Consider the following 20,627-nt stretch of genomic DNA (forward strand, 5'->3'; position numbering starts at 1 on the left):
GAGTGGGCACTGGGAGATGAATGAAAACTAGTAAGTTTCCAATTTTTTTTATTCTTTGTAATTTTTATACAGTCACATGCAGCAACGTTTTTACTGTATAGTTCTGGCTTTGGTGTAATACATAGATAAGACTTCCTTACCCAAAGGCTATGAAATATTTAACTGTGATTTCTTCTTATGCTTTTACTCCAAATCTCTCCTTCACCTGTAACTGACATTGTGTTGGTGGATGATGGGTAGAATCTGAATAACTTGAATAGAAAACGGATTAAACACGAAGTAGGAAACAGCTGGGCTTGTTTTCTCATTCATCCGTGTGCCCCCTCCAGTCTCCTTCCCTTCCTCCCCACTGACTGGGTTAGAGGTTTTGTTACCTGATTCAGTCCACACAGAAGCCAACCAAGACTTCTGATAGAAGAAACCGAGTCTTAATTAACTTCTACTCAAGCCGTTTACTGGGGGCATGCGATGGAAAAAATGATGAGACGTAAAGTTCCTTTACGCTGTGTACCCTGCTGTCTGTTCAATATTTTACAATTTGAAACTGGCCTTTCACACACACTAATAACCCAGAAAAGTCTAAAATGAGTGCTGAAGGCTCATAAAAGGGGGACACACTGCAATATCTCTGCAGCGAGCCTCCTGATACCCTCAGGCTATGCAGCAAGTGACCTTGGTGGGCTGACAATAAATATTTCTCAGGGTCACAATTCAGTCTTTGATCCCCCCCCCCCCCCCATTCAATCTTGAAAGAAAAAGCTGTGGTTTAAAAAATATAATGACAATGTTCCTAGCTTGGATTAGAGGGAAACTCCAGTCAGGGTCTTCTGCTCATGGATAAATAATTCAAAAGCAGCTTATGTACTGGAGGTGATAGTAGCAATTTGATGGTGACAGTGCTGCCTCCGTCACACAAACCTTTGTAAGTGTGACAGTCCCAGAGGAGTTCCTGTGGCAATACGCACTGTGCTGGGACCTTGAACCGACCAATAAAAGAGACAAATCTCTGGCAATCCAACCAAGAGGCAAAGGGGATATTACATTCGGTCTGTTCTGATAGAATACAACAGTTGATTTATTTTTTTAAACTCACATGATCACAAGCCACATAATAAAAACAATAAAAATAAATAATCGTTTCCATGGAGTAAGAAGCCAAGACAATTTTTCAAAAGAAGAAGAATAGCTCTTGCCTTATGAGATATATTCTAATATATGAAAAACCTAGAGGGATTCAAGGAGGATGGCATTGGCACAGGAATAGCAGATTGATGGACTAGAAAGAAGCCACAAATGGTGGACCCGAGGATACGTGAGAAATATGTGTGTGATCAAGACTTTTAAATCAATGAGGGAAAGAATGAATTAATTGATCAATCATGTTGAGACAACTGGCTCACCATCAGTAAAAAGTAAAGTTATTCCTACCTCATACCTTACAGAAAAATAAATTCTTAATTCTAGCTGGATCGAAACGATTGAAGTAGAAGAAACATCATAGGTACGTGTCTGAAATGGAGATATTCATTCCAAGGCTAACATCAAAACCAGAAATCACAATATTAAAAGAATGTTAATGGGATTTCCTAAAGTTATAAAGTTTTGTATAAGAATTTAAAAGAACCCATATACAAAAATTTATAAAAGAGGTCAAGGTCAATGTATATAGATACAAATGTTAATATAATATTATTTTATTCACAGGCTGATGAGGCATGTGAATAAGAAGTATATATCTTAATTTAATAAAATATGTTGGGGAAAAAAAGCATAGAAGGATATACCTGCATGGGTTATATTTGGGTGGTGAGTATATAGTTATATTCTTTCTTTATATTTTCCTGTACTTTTAAATCTCACTTTAGCAATGATTATACATTCCTTCCTTTTATAATCAGCAAAAATAATACAGCTGTTAAAACTGCTTTCTGGCCCCATATGGGAGCATTTTTTTTTTTTGGAAATTCTTATATCACACATAGTAGATACTAAATATAGCTAAGGATCTTGTAAAGAGAAATCTTAGTTTAATTTTTCCAGGACTTTAAAGTACCTGGAGGTATCTTAGTCACTGGGGTGCAGCCGCTAATATTTCAGCATTTTATGCTTTGCTTCTTCATTGCATTCTCACATTTGCTCAATGTCCACATATAAAGTAATTATATTCCATTTTGTGGAGTTACTCACTGTATAGCCCTAAATACTATAATTAGCAAACATATTAATCAAACATACCAGTATCAAAACTATTGTCTTGCATTCTATTTATTTACTTTGACAAGAGACCCATGAATTTGTCCAAATAATTCATCTCATTGCATGAGAATAAGTATCCACAGATTATTTGATCATGAAAATTATAACTTAATAAATATGAAATCAGATTCTATTGTTCTATTTAATTTAACTTTGCACTGAGAATACTTATTTCTTAGGGAACATCTGGGGTTTTATAAACTGGTGAAATGAATATTAACTACTAACATATTTCCTGATATTATCTACTTCAAGGAACTTCCAATAATTACTGTGGTATGTCTCCACATGGTCTAAATTTTCTGGAGTCCATGATCATGTACTTAGAGTAAAGAGACATGTGACGGTAATGATGGTAAATACATGTGATGATGCTAGTCGGCATCTAGACAAATTATTCAAAAGGACACATTTCATTTGAAAAAAAAATCAGTGTCTAGGAGAAAACAAGATTCTAGGGGCAGACAGCTCGGCACTCACACTTACAGTCTTTAAGTTTTGGAGCAAATCACTTGTTCTCACAAATTTGTTTCCTTGCTTGTAAGACAAGGAGAGTAATATCTACTTTGTGGTCATTAATGTGGTGACGCATTTAAAGTAACAACCACCTACCAGGCACTCAATAATAATAATTAAAAAGAGACTATTATTGAGAAGGGACAAGAGGATGACAAGGCTGCTTGCTGCCAGGAGGAAGCTGGCTGAGTCCCTGCCAAGGGACTCACAGAGTAACTACCACCTCCACGAGTGCTCGCACCTCGGAGTGAGGCTGCCAAGCTCCAAATGGAATCATCACAGGGAGGGTGACTCACGCTACTCAAGTTGAGTCAACAGTTAACTGATCTGAAGGAGAACATTTCTCTTTCTGGTGCCTGAAGTGATCATAGCTCTCAGTCAGGCACCACCTTCCTTAGATGAAAATAACTCAATTGTCTGTGGGAGGGTGGAGCCAGAACAAAGAGAGGTAGGAGTGGTGAGGGAAGTTTCACCTGAGTCATGGGGAGGCTAACTGACTCTCCTTGCCTAACGGCAGACCCCACCTCACCAGTGCAATGAAACTGGTACCTCCCAGGGCTGGGGTCTCTCTCCAGGTGCCAGATAAGCCTCCATTCGGACCTCTGAGCTGTCCTTTCTCATTGTTCAAGGCTAGTGAGCCACCTCATTCTGTCTACACAGGTCTTCCCCAGAGCGAGAAAAATGCACTGGTCTCCACTCATTAAATTGCCTTCATTTCCAGTCCTCTCTCCTCCAGATTATGACAAGATTACCTCGGTGAACCATTAAGAACTATCCGATTCCCTTGTTTCTAAGTACTTGAAGGAATCTCACTGTTTGCCTATATAATAGTAAGTCATTTTAACTGCTGTTTCTGTTGATTGGATGGATGGATGAATGGAAACATGGACAGATAGGTACATGGATGGATGGATGGAGGGAGGGAAGAATGAAGGGATGGATGAAAAATGGATATGTGGAATAGGAACAGAATGTTGTCACACTGTGCTGGACGTTAGTAATAAATGAGTCCTTGGATCTTATTTGGCACCCAGAATGATGATGATGAGAAAAGAAACTTGATCTTCTCACATATGCTGATTGTCTGACTTCCGATTCAAGGAATGCAAAGGCAAAAAAAAAAAATCACATTGACCTTAAAAAGGAGAGATGCTGGCTGTCTAGTTAAAAAAAAAAAAAACACACACACAAAAAATAGTCTCTCATCTTTCTGTCCTCTAATTAACAAGTTCATCTTTAACCAAGAATTCCCGAGATTTTAGTATATTTTGCTTTTTTTTTAAATAAGGAGTTGACTATACTCTGAGCCAGAGACCCAGCTCTGTCCAGAGTGACCTTGAACAATTCACCTGGTTCTATTAAGCGTTCCTCAGCCCTCCTCTCTGTCAGGAGAGGAGGCTAACTTTAGCCCTCAACCCTCCCCCAGGAATATTCTAAGGAAAGAGCAATGGCATATGGGACATATTGCAAGCTCCTACAAAGAAAGGTCCATACATGGATTTACAGGACGAGCCGAGGGAAAAGGGCACTCTCCTCAGTAGTATGCTGCTTTTCCTCCTTTTAAACTCATTCCTCTGGTTACAGTTAATGGCAGCCGGTAAATACACGAAGCAGATTTAGGTCATGTTGCTATTTGAGATCAGCAGCCAGCTTGCCGAGGATTTACATTCGGACTCATTTAGCACCACCCTGCCTTCCAGAGAAGAATGAGAAATGCCACCATGAAGGTCCTCCCGGTTTAAACATTCCTCAAAGAATCCAGAGCTCGCAACCCCCTGCAAGGCAGCCCCACCCTCCCAACCAGCCCTCGGAGCGAGCGCTGCGGTTCTGCACGTGCGAGGAGGCAGCAGAAGCTCTGCCTGGGGAAGCCCTGTGCAGGGTGGGCCGGCGGCAGGTCCTGGCCGGCCCGGGAAGGTGCTCACGCTGCCCCTGAGCCCGCAGAGAGCAACCTCCGGCAAGCAGGGAGCCTTGTGACAGTGACAGAGCTTTCTCCTGGGCGGTCATCAATTACGATGCTTAAGTGCACGATGTTTTCAAGAAAAAGAAATAAGTCAACACCGTGTGCTCCCTTCCCACCCCACCCCCCTTCTCTACCTCCGTGCCATGGAGACCCAACCAAGTCAAATCATTTAAACGCTGTCGTTTGACCAACTGCCTGTTCTAATAGAACACTTTCAAAATTGCTAAAGTAGAGGAGGGGGAGGGGGAAGGGAATGAATAATCAGAAATTCACAGGGCTGCTCAGCACACTGCTTTTATCTCCCTTTTCTCCACAGCAAGAAGGCAAGTTGCTAATATTTTTAATTTTTTTAAGAAAGAGCATTATGTTAAAGATATCTCTGAGAACCTTGGAACAAACACACGCAGCACCTGTGCACCCGAGACACAGCCCAGCACACTCCCTCAGCCACCCTGTGGAAATTCTCTTCCAGTTTCTATATATAACCACTGCATCTCACAGGCACACTCCCCCAAACCGGTCCACACGCACGCTATCCTCTCATCATGCTCACAGACCCGGGAATGCTGTAACAATGCCCTGGATTGGAGAAATTCCCAAGAAGAGCCCAGCGATGGTTTCCTGGCTGAATGAAAAAGGGCTAGTTCAGTCGGCGGCAGCGCCTTCACGCCGCCGGGGCAGGCTCTGCCCAGCTCTCCGCAGGGTGAGCTGCATGTCTAATCATGGAAGAGGCTCGTGGATCGGCCGCTTACCTTGCAGTGCTGCAGCAGAAGTATCTGCTCGTCGAGCTCTTGTCGCTTGCCTTCTATTTCAGTCTGCCTCTTTCTTTTCTCCTTGAAAATAAAGAGAGAGAGAGGCTGTAAGAGAGGGTGGGTGTTGGCTCCAGGAAATTTGAAGGCAGGCAGGCAGCAGCAGCAGCAGCAGCAGCAGCAGCAGCACACATCTGTACAGACACTTGCAGAGAAGCTGGGCATACACGCACTGTCACCTGGCCCTCCGTCTCTGGGTGTGTTGCAAACAGCAGCATCCCCCGAGCATGTCTGCTGTGGGCTCAGTGAGTGGGAGCAATTCTCCTCCCTCAGCCAAGCTGCAACAATTTAATCCAGAAGAAAAGGCGGTTTCTAGACACACACACACACACACACACACACACACACACACACTCACACTCATGTTCTGTGCAGTGTTAATTTGGAGACAAAGAATTAAAACGTCTCAATCAAAAACACAGAGGCTGTTATAAACTGCAAATATGACAGAAAAAAACAGTGGGAGTTCGAGGATAGAGTTCTTTGAAATAAAATACACTTGTTATACAAGATAATTTCAAATCATCCTGTTGGACATACCCAATGATGCAAACTAGATGTGTGCTCTTTCTTAAACTGGCCTTGTGGGGGGCGGGGGCATTTCATGTGGGTGGGGCTCACCGAGGTTCTGATAAATATGAACTCTGGGGTTGGTCTGCCTGCGTCCAACTCCTAGCTCTACCATTTGCGAATAATTTGCTCACCTCTGGTAAGTCCTTTTACCTCCTAGGTCTAAGTCTTCTCTTACATAAAGAGGAGACGATAATAGTACCCAAAGCATATGGTTGAGGCATGTATTAAATGAGATAATACATGTAAAGGACTTAGAACAATGCCTGGCACATAGTAAACACTCAATACATGTTATTTGCTATTATTCTTATTGGCACATACTACTTTTAAGTAATGCCTTTTAAGAAATTGTTTTTTTTAGGGGTGTATTTCCCTTGTATTCACAGCATACCCTTTCTATTGGAGTGCACACTTCATACTTTTCTTCTCAATACTCTGCAAATGTAACCAATAATCATCATATGACTGGGCATTTATCCAAGAAACCCAAAACACTAATTCAGAAATGCATATGCATCCCTATGTTCATTGCAGCATTATTTGTAATAGTTAAGATATGGAAGCAACCAAAATATCCACTTGTAGACAAACGGGTAAAGAAGATATATTGGAATATTACTCAGCCATAAAAAAGAATGAAACCCTGACATTTGTGACAACATGGATGGACCTAAAGGATATTGTGCTAAGTAAAATAAGTCAGACAAGACAAATACCAGATGATTTCACTTATATGTGGAATCCGAGAAACAAGACAAATGGACAAACAAAACAGAAACATATATATAGATACAGAGAACACTTGGACAGTTGCCAGAAGAGAGGGAGGTTGGGAGGAGTGGGTGAAAAGGGAAAGGGATTAAGATGTGCAAATTGTCAGTTACTAAAAACAGGTAAAGTACAGCACAGGGAATATAGTCAATAATATTGTAACAACTATGTATGGTATCAGATGGGTACAGTGATCACTTCATAAGTTATAGAAAGGTCTAGTCACTAAGTTGTACACCTGAGACTAATATAATATTGTATGTCCAATGTAACTGAAAATTTAAAAAAATAAACAGCATATGGATGTGATTAATTTAAGAACAGAAAGGCTTTCCCTTATGCTAGCTTACTTGTCCCATGTTTTCCTTCCAACGTGCCGAGACAGCTACTGCCCTAAATTATTTTGCCTTACTCACATATGCAGGGAGACGCTTGTTAGACCAGACAAAATGGCATTTTACAATACAACAGCCAAATCCTGGAGAAGACAATAACGGAGAAGGCTGGCTGCTGTCCTCTGTGTTAACAGAAGCTTTTATTTTATGTAGTTGCTATGTTCCTGGGGATGTGCTCACACCACTGCTATTCAAATCCACATAGTAATAACTTATTATAACCAAGTTCCCAGTGCAATGCCCAGATCTTTAGAAATACCTTATAATATTTCTGGGACATAGTAGCCAAATCAGGGACATAACCTCCTTGCCAAAGTGAGGCCCGAGAATATTTTAGAAACTTATTATTTACCAAAAAAAAGTCTAATCAATGGTGCATCATTGTTGCTGTTTAATCCCAGGGTATGTCCAAGAACACACAATATATGACAGTAGGCAAGAAAAGTGAGGCCCAGTGAGGAAAGTCCACCTGCCCAGCCACTCAGAGTTACCACATGAAAAAGCAAGGACCTCCAGAACCAGACACTGTCTCTACAGTCTAGGATTCCTCCAGAGGAGGCTTACTGGACTTTTATCACTCATTCTCATTAACTATCGGGATATGGATGGTCCTACATTTAAATACAGAGCCAAGATATAGTATGTCAAGAATACAAGATGCTGATGATTCAATAATTCCATAAATGTTTGTTGAAGGTTGTGTGTTTGTTACAGACTGAATATTTGTATCCTCCCCAAAATTCATATGTTGAAACCAAAACCCCAATGTGATAATATTAGGAGGTGGGACCTTTGGGAGGTGATTAGGTCATGAGCATGGAGCTCTCATGAGCGGAATTAGTGCTCTTATAAAACAGACCTCAGTGAGTTCTTTTGTCCCTTGCTCCCTGTGATGACACAGCAAGAAGACACCGCCGGTGAAACCAGGAAGCCAGCCCCAACCAGAGATTGAATCTGCTGGCACCTTGATCTTGGACTTCCCAGCCTCCAGAGCTGTGAAGAATAAATTTCTGTTGTTGATAAGCTACCCAGTTTACAGTATGGACTAAGACAATGTTCTAATTACTTGGTCATTGGCAAACCTTTCCTAAGCTATCCCACCTCTGTGTCTTTGTTCTACAAGAAAGTGCTCACTCCACCGTTGCCCACCATCGTATTGGTGAATCACGTCTTGAACAGAACAAATATTACCAGATGTGTTGGGTAGCGAATCTTTACATGCTTGAGCAGTTGATTCACTGATGGCCACTGGGAACAGATGTAATCATGAAAGCTGCAGATTTAAGTTAGTTTTAAAAGAATGGGTAGGAATTAGGTAGATACAGATTAGTGGGTAGTGTATTCCAGGCAAAGAGAACAGCGCAAGCAAGGGCAGAAATGTACTTCAGATTCCAGGGACAATGAGCAGGGATATATAACTGGGATGCCGGGATTGCCTTTAGGAGTAGAGAGCAATGATTCAAAAGTTTCGCCAGGACTAGATCACTAGATCCAAGAGGGCTTTGGATGTCAGGACAGCAAGTTGGGATTTTAGTGTATGGACAGTGTAATGCATTGTAGGGTTCTAAGCGAGAGAGTGATATAGTGAAATGACATTTTTTAAAAAATATATATTTTATTGATTTTTTACAGAGAGGAAGGGAGAGGGATAGAGAGCCAGAAACATCGATGAGAGAGAAACATCGACCAGCTGCCTCCTGCACCCCCCCCACCGGGGATGTGCCCGCAACCAATGCACATGCCCTTGACCGGAATCGAACCTGGGACCCCTCAGTCCACAGACCGACGCTCTATCCACTGAGCCAAACCGGTTTTGGCTGAAATGACATTTTTTGAACATGAATCTGGCACTGGTGTATAGGATAGATTAATAGGGGTTGGGATACTTTTTCTTTAAAGGGCCAAACAGTAAATATGTTAGGTTTTGCAGGAAATACAGTGTCTATTGCAACAACTCAATGCTGCCATTGCCATGTGAAACAGCCTTAGACAATACATAAACGAAAGTGTAGGCTGTGTTCTAATAAATAAATCTTTATTTACAAATACCTATGGTAGACCAGATTGAGCCTATGGTCAGAGTTTTCTGACCTGTGGATGAAAATATCATTAAATGTCTTAGTAGGATGCTACATTCACCCAGGATGTGGTGGGGATGGATAGACTAACAAGCTCACCCTAGCTTAGGCTGTTTCAATCAGAATGGAAAGAAGAGGACAAATATAACAGCCATAATTGATCAGACTCAGGACTAAATAGATCTAGGGGATGAGGCAAGGGCATGTCTTGGCTTTGAGCCACACACACCAGAGAGTGCTGGTGTAGGAACCGGCCATAGTGGGAAAACAGTACTTTCCCGTCTGTGCTGTATTCGTATTTTCCCTGGGGAAACTCCTTATTGAGTTAAAGCTTGAAAAGAGCCAGTTGTTAACATATGCAACCAGACATCAGCATCAGCTTGTTCACATTTGTGTTCCGTCAGAGGAGAACCCTGGACTCGGTCCCTGAACTTGGCCCCATCTATGGCTGTTGCAGAATTATTCGATTAGTCGAGTCCCATTCCACGATGATGGAGTTAGGTCCTGAAGTCACTCCTAACCATATAGGATGTAAATGTGCACTCATGAATTAGAGATGAGCTAAAGTATGGCAAGTTCAAGCAGGTGACCCTAGGGCTCCTGACGCTTGCTTGCCTGCTTGGACTCCTGAGGTCCGAGCTGTGCTTCTCACCTAACTAGTCTGCTGCTTCGCAGGCTGCCCCCTCCCTTAATCAAGGCAAAACCACCGATGCGTGGACATTCAGCCTACACGATTTCCTTTACTCTCATCATCTATACAACCTACATAAGTGATAACTTGCAGATCTACATTTTCAACCTCAATCTCTCCTTTGAGCTCCAGACCCCCACATCCAACTCCCAACTGTTCATATCCAGTCCCTCAAACTCAATCCTTGGGGTCATCATCTCAGCCATCCCTCCTCCCCTACTCTCACACCTGTTCCTTCTGTGTTCCTCATCTCAGCGATGACTATTCAAGTGAGGAATCTTAGTTGTCCTAGGAACTTCCCTTTCGTGAAATATCAAGTCTCTTTGATTCTGCTTGTCTTTTTCCACATCTTCTGCTTCCCCACCTACCCTTTATTACTACCTCAATACTCTCACCTTTATCTCCCCACCTGTACACGCAGACTCGTCTACGTTAGTGTCTTGAGTGATCTGATCTGTAGCACTTAACTGCGTATACCCCATTTCCATCTGGATCATTGCAGAGGTTTCTCACTAGTCTTCCTGCTCCTGGGTATTGGCTCTGAGAAAGTCATCCTCTGTGTTGCTGTCAGAGTGATATTCTAAAATGGAAATCTGTCTGTGACCAAGCTTTGCCTAAAATCCCCGAATGTCTCCCAGTGCATGCAGCAGAAAGAGCAAGTTCCTTAGCCTAGCCAATGAGGCCCCTCTCTATCTCACACCTTCATCTCAAGCCATGAAATCCCAAACCATATGCTCCAACCTCAACAAACCATTGTAGTTTCCTGATCTACAAAGCTGGCTCGTGCTTTCCTGGTTTTGTTCTTACTGCTTCCTCTAATGAAAATGAATTCCCCTCACTGCTTCATCTGGAAAAAAAAAATCTTCTTCGTTGACAACATAGTTTAAATATCAATGAAGCTAGACTCGTCATCTGCCCAGCCTTCCTTCTCTCAGAGAATCCACCTACCCTCACTGTCGGTGGCATGGTGGGAATGCCAGCCATAGTAAGTCACACGTAGCCCAGCTCATCTCTGCCACCAGGACTTGCATGTGACACAGGTTAGGCCAATCAATCATACTACCTTATCTCACTGCAATAGAGACTGGTCTAAGTGTGGCTAAAGGACCCAAGCAGGACCAATAAGAGACATTTCTAGGGAAAGACACATGAAAGGGAGGGAAAGGAAGGGAAAAAGCTCCCTTTCCCCTAAGGATAAGCTGGGATGATGAACATCTGAGGCAATTTTTCCAAGCCACACAGAAGAGATGCGTCCGCGTTGGAGAAAGGTCAGCTTGCAGAGAAAAGCAGAGCTGAAAGACAGAGAGAGACGGATTCTAATGACATTGTCTGAGTCCCAGATCTGGTTACGCATAAAGCCAGAGCCATCTCTGGACTTCCTAAGTGATATACAATAACAAATCTCCCCTTTGCTTACGTTAGCTTGAGTGGCGTTTCTGTCACTTGCAACTCAAAGAGTGCTGGCAAATACAGAAGCCTCTTCTGCTTTCTCCAAACAGAACTCATCACTCCCTCCTTCTTTCATCCATTCCTAGGCTGCGGATCTTTCTACATCAGCACCTTGAGCACTTTAACCCTTTATACACTTAACTGTTTGCAAATCTTCTTTTTCTTCCAAACTACAGGCTCCTCGAGGACAACGATCTTGGCTGATGCATCTCCAAAGCCTGGAGTGTTGCATGATGAAGACACGGGATAGATGCTCCATACGTCCCTCTGAACAAGATACTTGCTCTCCTGATCGTGTTTCTGTTTGTCCGTCGTCCTCACTCAAATGTATTATGAGTCTGCCCTCATGATTTCATTGGCAGTAAAATGTATCATTGAAAACACATGAGCCGTCAGTCTATAAAACCAGAAGCGTCTTTCTGTTGAAGACATTAGCCCATATGGAATAGACCATTATTGTTATGTATACGAGAACACTGTTGAAAAAGCTGATTCTGAGAAAGAATCCTGGGAAACTCATCCCGGGGAGAAGATCTGGGGGAAGTGGAGATTCCAGGGAAAGTGTAATGAGCTGACAGTAGCAAACCGTTCAGGGAAAATGTGCCTCGTGGGACATCTGAAATGAAGTAATCTCAATCCATTAGGAAGACTTCCAGACCCCTCCACTCTCTGGGAGGCCCAGCCAGCCACTTTCGTTGCCGTTCTGTAAATTATGTATTTTCCTGGCAAGTATTTTCTGAAAGTATTGCGACATTGTGAAACTGCAAACTCTCAGCACAGTCAGGAGTACCCGCAGAGAATGGAGCTCACTCTGTTCAAAGGTGGTGCCTAAGTGCGATGGGACGACAGGTATTAAACGTAGCCATCAGTCACCTTGAACATTCTGGTGTATTTCCTCCTGGTTTTTCTGTGAATGTAGCTGTCAATGCATTTCTCTTTTACAAAGTTGTTATTCTATGTTGGGTATACACTGATTTTAAATATATTCAATTTTTTTTTGTATCATTGAATATTCTTTAAAAACAAACCAAGAAAGTAGTTAAGAAGTCTACATCCACTTTGGTGTGCTTCAGGCAAAAACCCTGTTCTCTCCTGCCCGCTGTGCTGAGACCCAGGCGTTGGGAAATGCAAGGGGAGGCTGGGGAGGGTCCCAACGGAGCCTCTGAGGAACCTGGAGAAAGGGGAAGAGGCGGAGCGGCCTGGCCAGAGCGAGGCAGAGAGCCAGTGTTTCCTTTCCTCTGCTGAGGCCACTCTGACTTGGGCTGATGCCTAGAGCCCGGGGCACAGCAGTGGGAAGAACCAGAAGACCTACTCGAAGCTCTGTCGCCATCATTTACATGAGAGGGGAAAGAAACCACATTAAATGTTACGTTCTAGATAAAGAGAGTTTTGCTCTGACACCTCCCATTGTGAGCCAAAGGGACCTGTGTGACCTTCCACCTCACACGGGCCAGCCGGTCCCTGGATTTCACAATGCAGAACCAGAGAAAGGGGTAGAGTGCTGAAAAAATGCATGATCCAGACTGTTTTAAATAGCCTGCACTTGGAAAGGGAACGGGGGATATGGGAAGTCAGGGGTAGGGGGGAGATCAAAGACTGAGAAAAGGAGAGAAGGGATGAAGAAAAAAGAACCAGCCCTTGCCGATTTGGCTCAGTGGATAGAATGCTGGCCTGTGAACTGAAGGGTCCTGGGCTCGATTCCGGTCAAGGAGACGTACCTCAGTTGCAGGCATGATCCCGGTTGTAGTCGGGGTGCATGCAGGAGGCAACCGATCGATGTGTCTCTCTCACATGGATGTTTCTCTCTCTCTGTCTCTCCCCCTTCCTTTCTACTCTCTCTCTAAAAAATAAAAAAATAAATGGAAAAATATCTTCAGGTGAGGATTAACAAAAAAAGAACCAAAGGGCTTGGTGAACAGTTTTTAAAATTCAAGAGTCTAAAGATAAAGGGGCTGAGATATTAAGACTAGAAAATCAGGGAGAGAGAACTTACGATGCTTTGTTGTGGCTTCTAAAATCAATCCCGTTTGCTGTTCTCCGAAAGAGTCCAGAAAGGACACTGGACTTTTGCCTTCTAGACTACGATTCTTTGAACGTGACGTTATGCTGAAATCGGATCGCCAGCGTGACAGGTTTTATATAGGTTACGCTACGAAGTGAGGTGACATTCTGAGAATTACATTATGGAAAATCAGCTTGCAAATGGGGACCCGATGAGCATTTTCTATTAAGGAATCAGAATGTCCTCTCAGTCATGGTTGGATTATCATTTCCTGTTTAATGCTGCTGCAGAACCCATGCTATCTATATAGCTGAGCACAGAAAAGGAGGGTGGTCTATCTGAAAACCGAGAAGCTGAGTGATGGAGCATAAAATGATCATGGAGGTGCCCACTCAGCTTTGCCCAAGTGCCTGTCCGGCTAACCTGAATGTTGAGTTTGCTTAGCAGACACAACCTTATGAGAGATCAGTTATCTGATCTCAACGCCATTAGATATTAAAACTTTCTCCTGGCTCTGACTTCAAGGTCACCAATCATGATTCTAATTATATTCAGGCTTCCCACGTTGTTAGCTAAATGGAGAGCTGATACTTGGTAGGCCCCCTGCAATGTCCATCCACTGTAAGTGAATAAAATGGCACGTGGGTCTGTAGATGAGGGGATTGAAAGCTAAGTTGGTAAGTGATTTTCTGATCCCACAAAACTAAGGAGCAGAACCCGGAGTCAGCTTAAAAGGCTTGGTCAAAAGGACAAGTAGATTTCCTATCATCCCACTGTCCTTCCCAGTCATGCACCCATTCAACCTACAACATCCCATGTGAGGTAGAGAATTCTATTCATTCCTCATTGCTTAGTTTTGACCAGCATTTCCATTTAGGTAACTTCTCTTTTATTCAACGTGGCCTCGAACTTACCATCTATTAGTCAAAGAGGGAACTGCCTGCTTTATTTTGTTTGTAACAGATTACAAAGTCAAGAGAAATAATTTTAGGTAGGAAAAGAAGACATTGATTAGTTCAAACGTCACTAGTGGTTTTTGAAAGAATACTTTAACACCTAAACCCTTAAGAAACATCAGAGAGAGTTTAGATGCAAAATTGTTACTAATTACACTGAACAGTTAGTATAGCTAGTCTATTAGCAACAATTCTGATGCCTAACACAGGATAGTTTTAAAATCTTTTGTAGATACAAGTGGGTTATATCTGAGATCTATTTTAAAGGTCTAGCCACAGTGTTACTATTTAAATAATTGCTTAAACATATAGCTATATTTTCACTTTAATGTTCGTAACATCAAATTCTTTGCCGAAGACCAAGTATTTTTCTCTGAAGACCACGAAGGAGTATGACATAATATAGCTAATGAGAAAGTAAGATCTGTTCCTTGATATCATATTGATAACCCACGATGGTGGTAAGGTTGAGCACTTTCTGTACAGGTAACACGGTAGAGAACTCTGTGGAAGTCCTAAATGTTAGAAATAACATAGCTGAGTTCCCCTGCAGAATCGCCATATCATCACTCATAACGCATTGCATTATTCCCACCATGAAGCCACATGAGCACTGAACTAGGAGTCTGGAGACCTGGGTGACTTAGACAAGCCCCTTATTGTTCCTGGGCCATAGATTCCCCACGTGTGTAATGAGGTTGGACCAGCTTCGCTCTAAGATTCCACGATGCTAAGAAGAACAACAACTTCACAATCTAGATGGTCACAAATGCACTTTCTCCTCTACAAAGTAATGCCGGCAGATATTTATGTAGTGCTTATTGTGTGTGCCAGGCACCATTCTGATGGATACATATCACACACTTATCTTTACAACAATCCACTGAGTTAGGTACTATCATTACCCCCATTTTACAGAGGAGAAAACTGAGGCACAGGGAGATAAAGAGATAACATCAGATGACTAGTAAGTGTCAAACAGAGTTGGAACTCAGCATGAAATAAGGAAATAGAAATGTCTTAAGGTGCTGCTGCCAAGTTGAAATGAAGAACAACAAAAATGAAACCAAGCACATCTGATGGAATCGAAAGACTCGATGAATGAAGGTACTTCTTTGGACCTTCTTTTGGCTTAGGATTTTGCCTAGACAACTGCCATTTACTCCTGGAACCGAAAGTCCATTCTGTCGTGGTTGAACCTAAAACTAGCAATGATGGTGGTGGTAAAAATAATAATCCTATATAATAAGAGAGGAATATGCTAATTACCCGACTGTGTAACAACCGGATCACAGATCTACAGGAGGGTGGGCAGCGAACTACAAGCAGGCTGCTGAGAGCTATAGGAGGGGGCAGGGCAGCAAGCTATGGGGGGGGGGGGCAGGGCGGGGGGAGCTACAGGAGGGTGGCAGCGAGCTACTGGCACAGGGATTTGTACGCAAGGCTACTAGTGATAATAATAATAATGGCAACTAAGTTTCCTGGTGACTGGCTATGTGCCAGGCACTATGCTAAGGATTCCTCCTCAGTTTTAAACTTAGTCGTCAGAACACTTTGAGGTAGGTACCTTTACCACCTCTGAGTTTATGGACGAGGATAGCTAAGGCTCAGTATTTAAGGTCCTGCGCTGGGGAGGAGCCAGCAGCGGTTGCCATCCAGACAGTCTGACTCCAGAGCACTTTATCATGAACACAGACATGTTTCGGCTACTAACGTTTGTTTAGCTGAACTCCACACCGGACACACGAAACGGAATGCCTCGCCGCCTCCACACATGTGCCAAAACTTCCCAGAACAAATGAGATGTTGAAAATGCAAAACACCCTGATGTCAAATCCTCTGCCCCCCCGCACAGGAGGCCTCTTACAACACCCGGGAGCGTTTCCTAATCCCGAGCAGAAAGAGGTCGAGGCTGGGTTGAAACGTTCGGCGATGCCTGGTGAACCGATATATTTGTTTATTTCAATCTCTGGCCTGGCGGGATCTTTTATTCTTTACATAAAAGGAATGATACCGTGTACTTCCTGGTCCATGTCCAGGGGATTGAATGATCTAACAAGGAGGGCCAATGCGAAACATGTCTCTCCCACTTGGACTTTTCATCGGAGAGGGACTATGCAAATGAGGCAGCAGTTTGGAAAGCTCTCAAGGCAGCATGTTGGGCTCAGGAAAAGAGACGACTCTCAACCTGGGGCTTTTAGGTCTCAGAACATATCTCCCTAAAGTTAGATGGCAAGAAGAGGCTGGGGCAGCGGGAGCCACTCTAGTGATAGTCCGATCCCAGGAAGACGTGCCAGGCCTGGAGGAAATGCCGGTGGGCGGGAGGCAGGAGTGGACAGGGCCCGGGCCTCACCATGAGCAGGGCTCCCACGGCTCCTTGCAGGTCTCAGAGCAGCCACCATGTGTAACTGGACACAGCGGAGAGCATTGGAAAGGCAAAGCACAACAGTGCACCCGAGTAGAAAGAGAACGTGTCACTCGGCATTCTGATGACAACGAAGGACGCAAACTCCAAGCAATTAGCATAATTCCAAACAGAGGTGGAACACCTTTCCTGACTTCTGCCAATCATGTTGTTGTCTGCTTCTTTAGATGCCAATATGTAGTGACTATCTGTATCGATATCTGTGTATCCATGTCTATCAGAAAGGTAGGAAGAAGGAAATACAACCAGTCCAGATACATACAGCATTTCAACAAATGTAAATCAAACTAATAAAGTACACATGATAGGAAAATTCAAACAATACACAAAAAAGTGAAAAGAACAGCTTTTCACCCCTCAACACACCCCCATCCATTTCTCTAGGTTTTGCAAGTATCCTACTTTGGGGGGAAATATAAATATACCAATGTATTATTCATAGGGATCTTTTATTCTTTTTTTAAAAAATGTTTTTATTGATTTTAGAGAGAGGAAGGGAGACGGAAAGAGAGAGAGGGAGAGAGAGGAACAGTGATGAGAGAGGACCATTGATGGGTTGCCTCCTATAGGACCCCCACCTGGGATCAACCTGCAATCCAGGCATGTGCCCTGGCTGGAAATCGACGCTCAACCCCTGAGTCACACTGGCCTGGCAGGATCTTTATTTTTTGCATAAAAGGAATTATACCATGTGTGTCCTGCTTCTCAGCTCCCTTTTTTCTCACTTAGTGATGTATCGCTGAGGCTTTCCTATCCCAGCACATGGAGTCCCACCTCCTCTAACTGCTGCCAGGCAGTTCACAGATGTACCTTAGTTTATTTTGCCAGCCTGCTGCTGAGAGATTATTTAGCTGGTGACAGTGTTTTACTTGCTGTTATAAACAGAGCTACAATGAACTTTCCTCTACATACACCTTAGATGTACCTTTGTGACTGTATCCATAGGGTAAATTTCCAGCAGTAGAATGTCTAAGTCAAAGGATTGGAGCATTTAAAACTTTAATAGGGCCAAATTGTCCTCCCCAAAAAACATCTTCTCTGTGTTTTAAATTATATAAATCTGAGTTGAAAATAAGACTCCAGAAACTAATAAGAGTTTTGACAGTTTTCCCCCTTATTAGCCATATCCTAAGTGACCCAGGGGGATTTTAAATGAGACAAAATAGCTACTATTTTGTTAATAATTGCAAGCTATTCTTAGAACATATTCAAGTAATCTGTCCTTATTATAGACTATTATTCTGTCTTTTCAGGTTAAAAAAAGATAATTTGCTACCTTATGCACAGAAGGCTATTTAACTCCATCAGTTTTCTAGGAGGAATCGAATTTGCATCTCTCTTCCTTGTACTGTTCATGTTAGAATTGCCACATTGCCAAATTGTGCCCGTTTATCCATGACAAAAGAGTGTTTGTTCCTTCTCTGGTGGTTGTTTTCCAACATGGTAGAAAATACAAAATTTTCCACCTACCAAAGTAATGTCTAGATGGACTCAGGCAATGGAAAGAAAGAAAAAAAGAAAGGAAGGAAGGAAGGAAGGAAGGAAGGAAGGAAGGAAGGAAGGAAGGAAGGAAGGAAGGAAAGAAGGAAGGAAGGAAGAAAACATGAGAAAAATACAGTGACTATCTCATTTTAGTATCAGAAAGGACTTTGAAAACATAAAGCATTGCCTGGCCAGTGTGGAACCAGGTCACAGTTCGATTCCCAGTTAGGGCATGAGCCCGGGTTATAGGATCGATCCCCAGTGTGGGGCATGCAGGAGGCAGAGGATAATGATTCTCTATCATCATTGATGTTTCTCTCTCTCTTTCCCTCTCCTGTCCTCTCTGAAATCAATAAAAATAAATATACTTAAGAATTTGTCCAGAGAAAATTATCTTTGTTATGTTCAAAGATTTTTATAAAGAATAGTCAACAAAGAGATATATGCAACACCAAAAAAAAAAAAAAAAATTCAAACAGCAAATGTTTGGCTAAGCAAAGCAAGATGGCATCTTATGAACCATCCAATGACTTCCTTTTTCACTTGGAATAAAATCAGAGCAAGCCCATCCATGATCCATCGCCCTTCTTTCTCTTCACCTCATCTTGTCCCTCTCTCCTCCTCACTCCCACTCCAGCCACGCTGCCTTGCACCAGAGACCTGCGTGGGAGAGGCACGAAGGGCAGGCAGACTGGTGGGGATTCACACTTGGAATGGCTCAGAATAAAGGTATTTCACTTTCCTCTGCCCAATGTGTGTGTGTATTTCCCTTGGGAACCCTCCTGAGTCCTGGCTGCAGTCTGGGGCAAGATTTCTGGCTATCAATTCCGTGTCACTGGTGCCCTGACCTCACTGTGTCTAACATCTGGCTTCCAGTTTCACCCAGTGCTTACCATGCCTGAGCCGGCTGGGTGACTCCACACCTTGACCTTAACTCTCCCCACAGTCACAGCTCTAGACGACCATCAAGATCACCTGAGGGACATTAAAAAGCACCCGGCCAGGCCCCACCTCCAGAGGCTGTGATCTTATTGGTCTGGCACCGGAGGCTGTAAATGCTCCCAGGCCAGCTGAGCGCCAGCCAAGGTGGAAAATCGTTGCAGGCCATGTGGTGGTCTCATGGTCCAGGCTGACAAGCGTTCCCTACGGCGTAAGCTGGTGTGAGCTCTTCTGTCATCGGTCTGAAGTAAGTTATTTGGTTAAATTTTGTTAGAAGACAGCCCTGGATCTGTCACTTTGCTAGCTTAGCAGTTAAGTCCTTGCTTTCGTTGCTCTTCAAAGTCTGGGTTTCAGCCACAGGTCGGTAGGGTTTTAGATAAAAAGTCTTGGAGGGCTTGTACTGAGCACCTGGCTGCCAGGAGTCCCGGCTGCTCTCTCCCTGTGGTATTTACCGTCCCTCACCGGCTGCTGTCTCACTTCTCTTCCCCTCCTGGGAGGCCCCCCTCTTATAATTAGATTACTATTTCCTACCCTAGGACATGGGGGATGATGAATGATGGGGGATAAAGTGTGGGGTGAATATGGAGTCACCAAAAACACCTCGAATGCAGGTCAAACCGAATCTGGTTTTGATCTAAGGGAAACAAGTGTGGTGCTTTTAAAAATGTGTTTGAATGCCTCACTGCTACACTACACTTCAAAATTCAGAAAGACAATAGTTAAGAGAAAGATCATCCTGAGAAAGGGTTTCTTCTACGCAGGCTCCACCAATAACGCCTCTGAGTGCAGAGAATAAGGAATAGTGGGGCCTGAGTAGGTCCTCAACCAGCTCTAGTCACAGACGATGGGTCCCCTGGTCCCTCCAAGGCCTCACAGGGCTCTAGGCCGTCTCATGGGCAGTGGCTGACACCCTGAGACAAGGAGAGGGAATAGGTTCTAGCGAGGGCCTGTGAGACCCATGCATCTCTCGGAACTGGCTCAGCCTCCTGGGCTGCCCTACACACAATGGGCAGGGGGACCTGTTCTACCCTTCTCATTTGTTCTGGCACTTTCCATGATCGTATCAGCATTCATTCCAGGCGAGTTCCTGATCAGGGTGAAGACGGAAGAACCTATGCTGATAGACGGTAAAGGTCTAAGTCAGTGGTGGGCAAACTGCGGCTCGTGAGCCGCGGTTTGCCGCTCTGTTGACTAATGAGTTTGCTGACCACTGACCTAGACTCTTGATTCCAATAATTACAGGCTGTTGTTGTTCCTTGTGATGAAGCCCCTATCCCAGTGGTCGGCAAACGCATTAGTCAACACAGCCGCAGTTTGCTGACCAC

General features: G+C 43.5%; 1 protein-coding gene across 7 annotated transcripts in view; it reads right to left on the reverse strand.

Moving 5' to 3' along the window:
- The window catches only part of PALM2AKAP2 (PALM2 and AKAP2 fusion), a 445,326-nt gene that overhangs the window by 208,160 nt on the left and 216,539 nt on the right, over positions 1–20,627 (reverse strand). For all 7 annotated transcript variants that reach the window (XM_079790534.1, XM_079790539.1, XM_079790536.1 and 4 more), the window contains one exon: positions 5,485–5,565. In XM_079790534.1, coding sequence (XP_079646660.1) covers positions 5,485–5,565 — 81 coding nt within the window. The remainder of the gene's footprint in view (positions 1–5,484; positions 5,566–20,627) is intronic.

This window comes from Cnephaeus nilssonii, assembly GCF_951640355.1.
Source record: "Cnephaeus nilssonii genome assembly, chromosome: 14".
Classification (NCBI taxonomy): Eukaryota; Metazoa; Chordata; class Mammalia; order Chiroptera; family Vespertilionidae; genus Cnephaeus; species Cnephaeus nilssonii.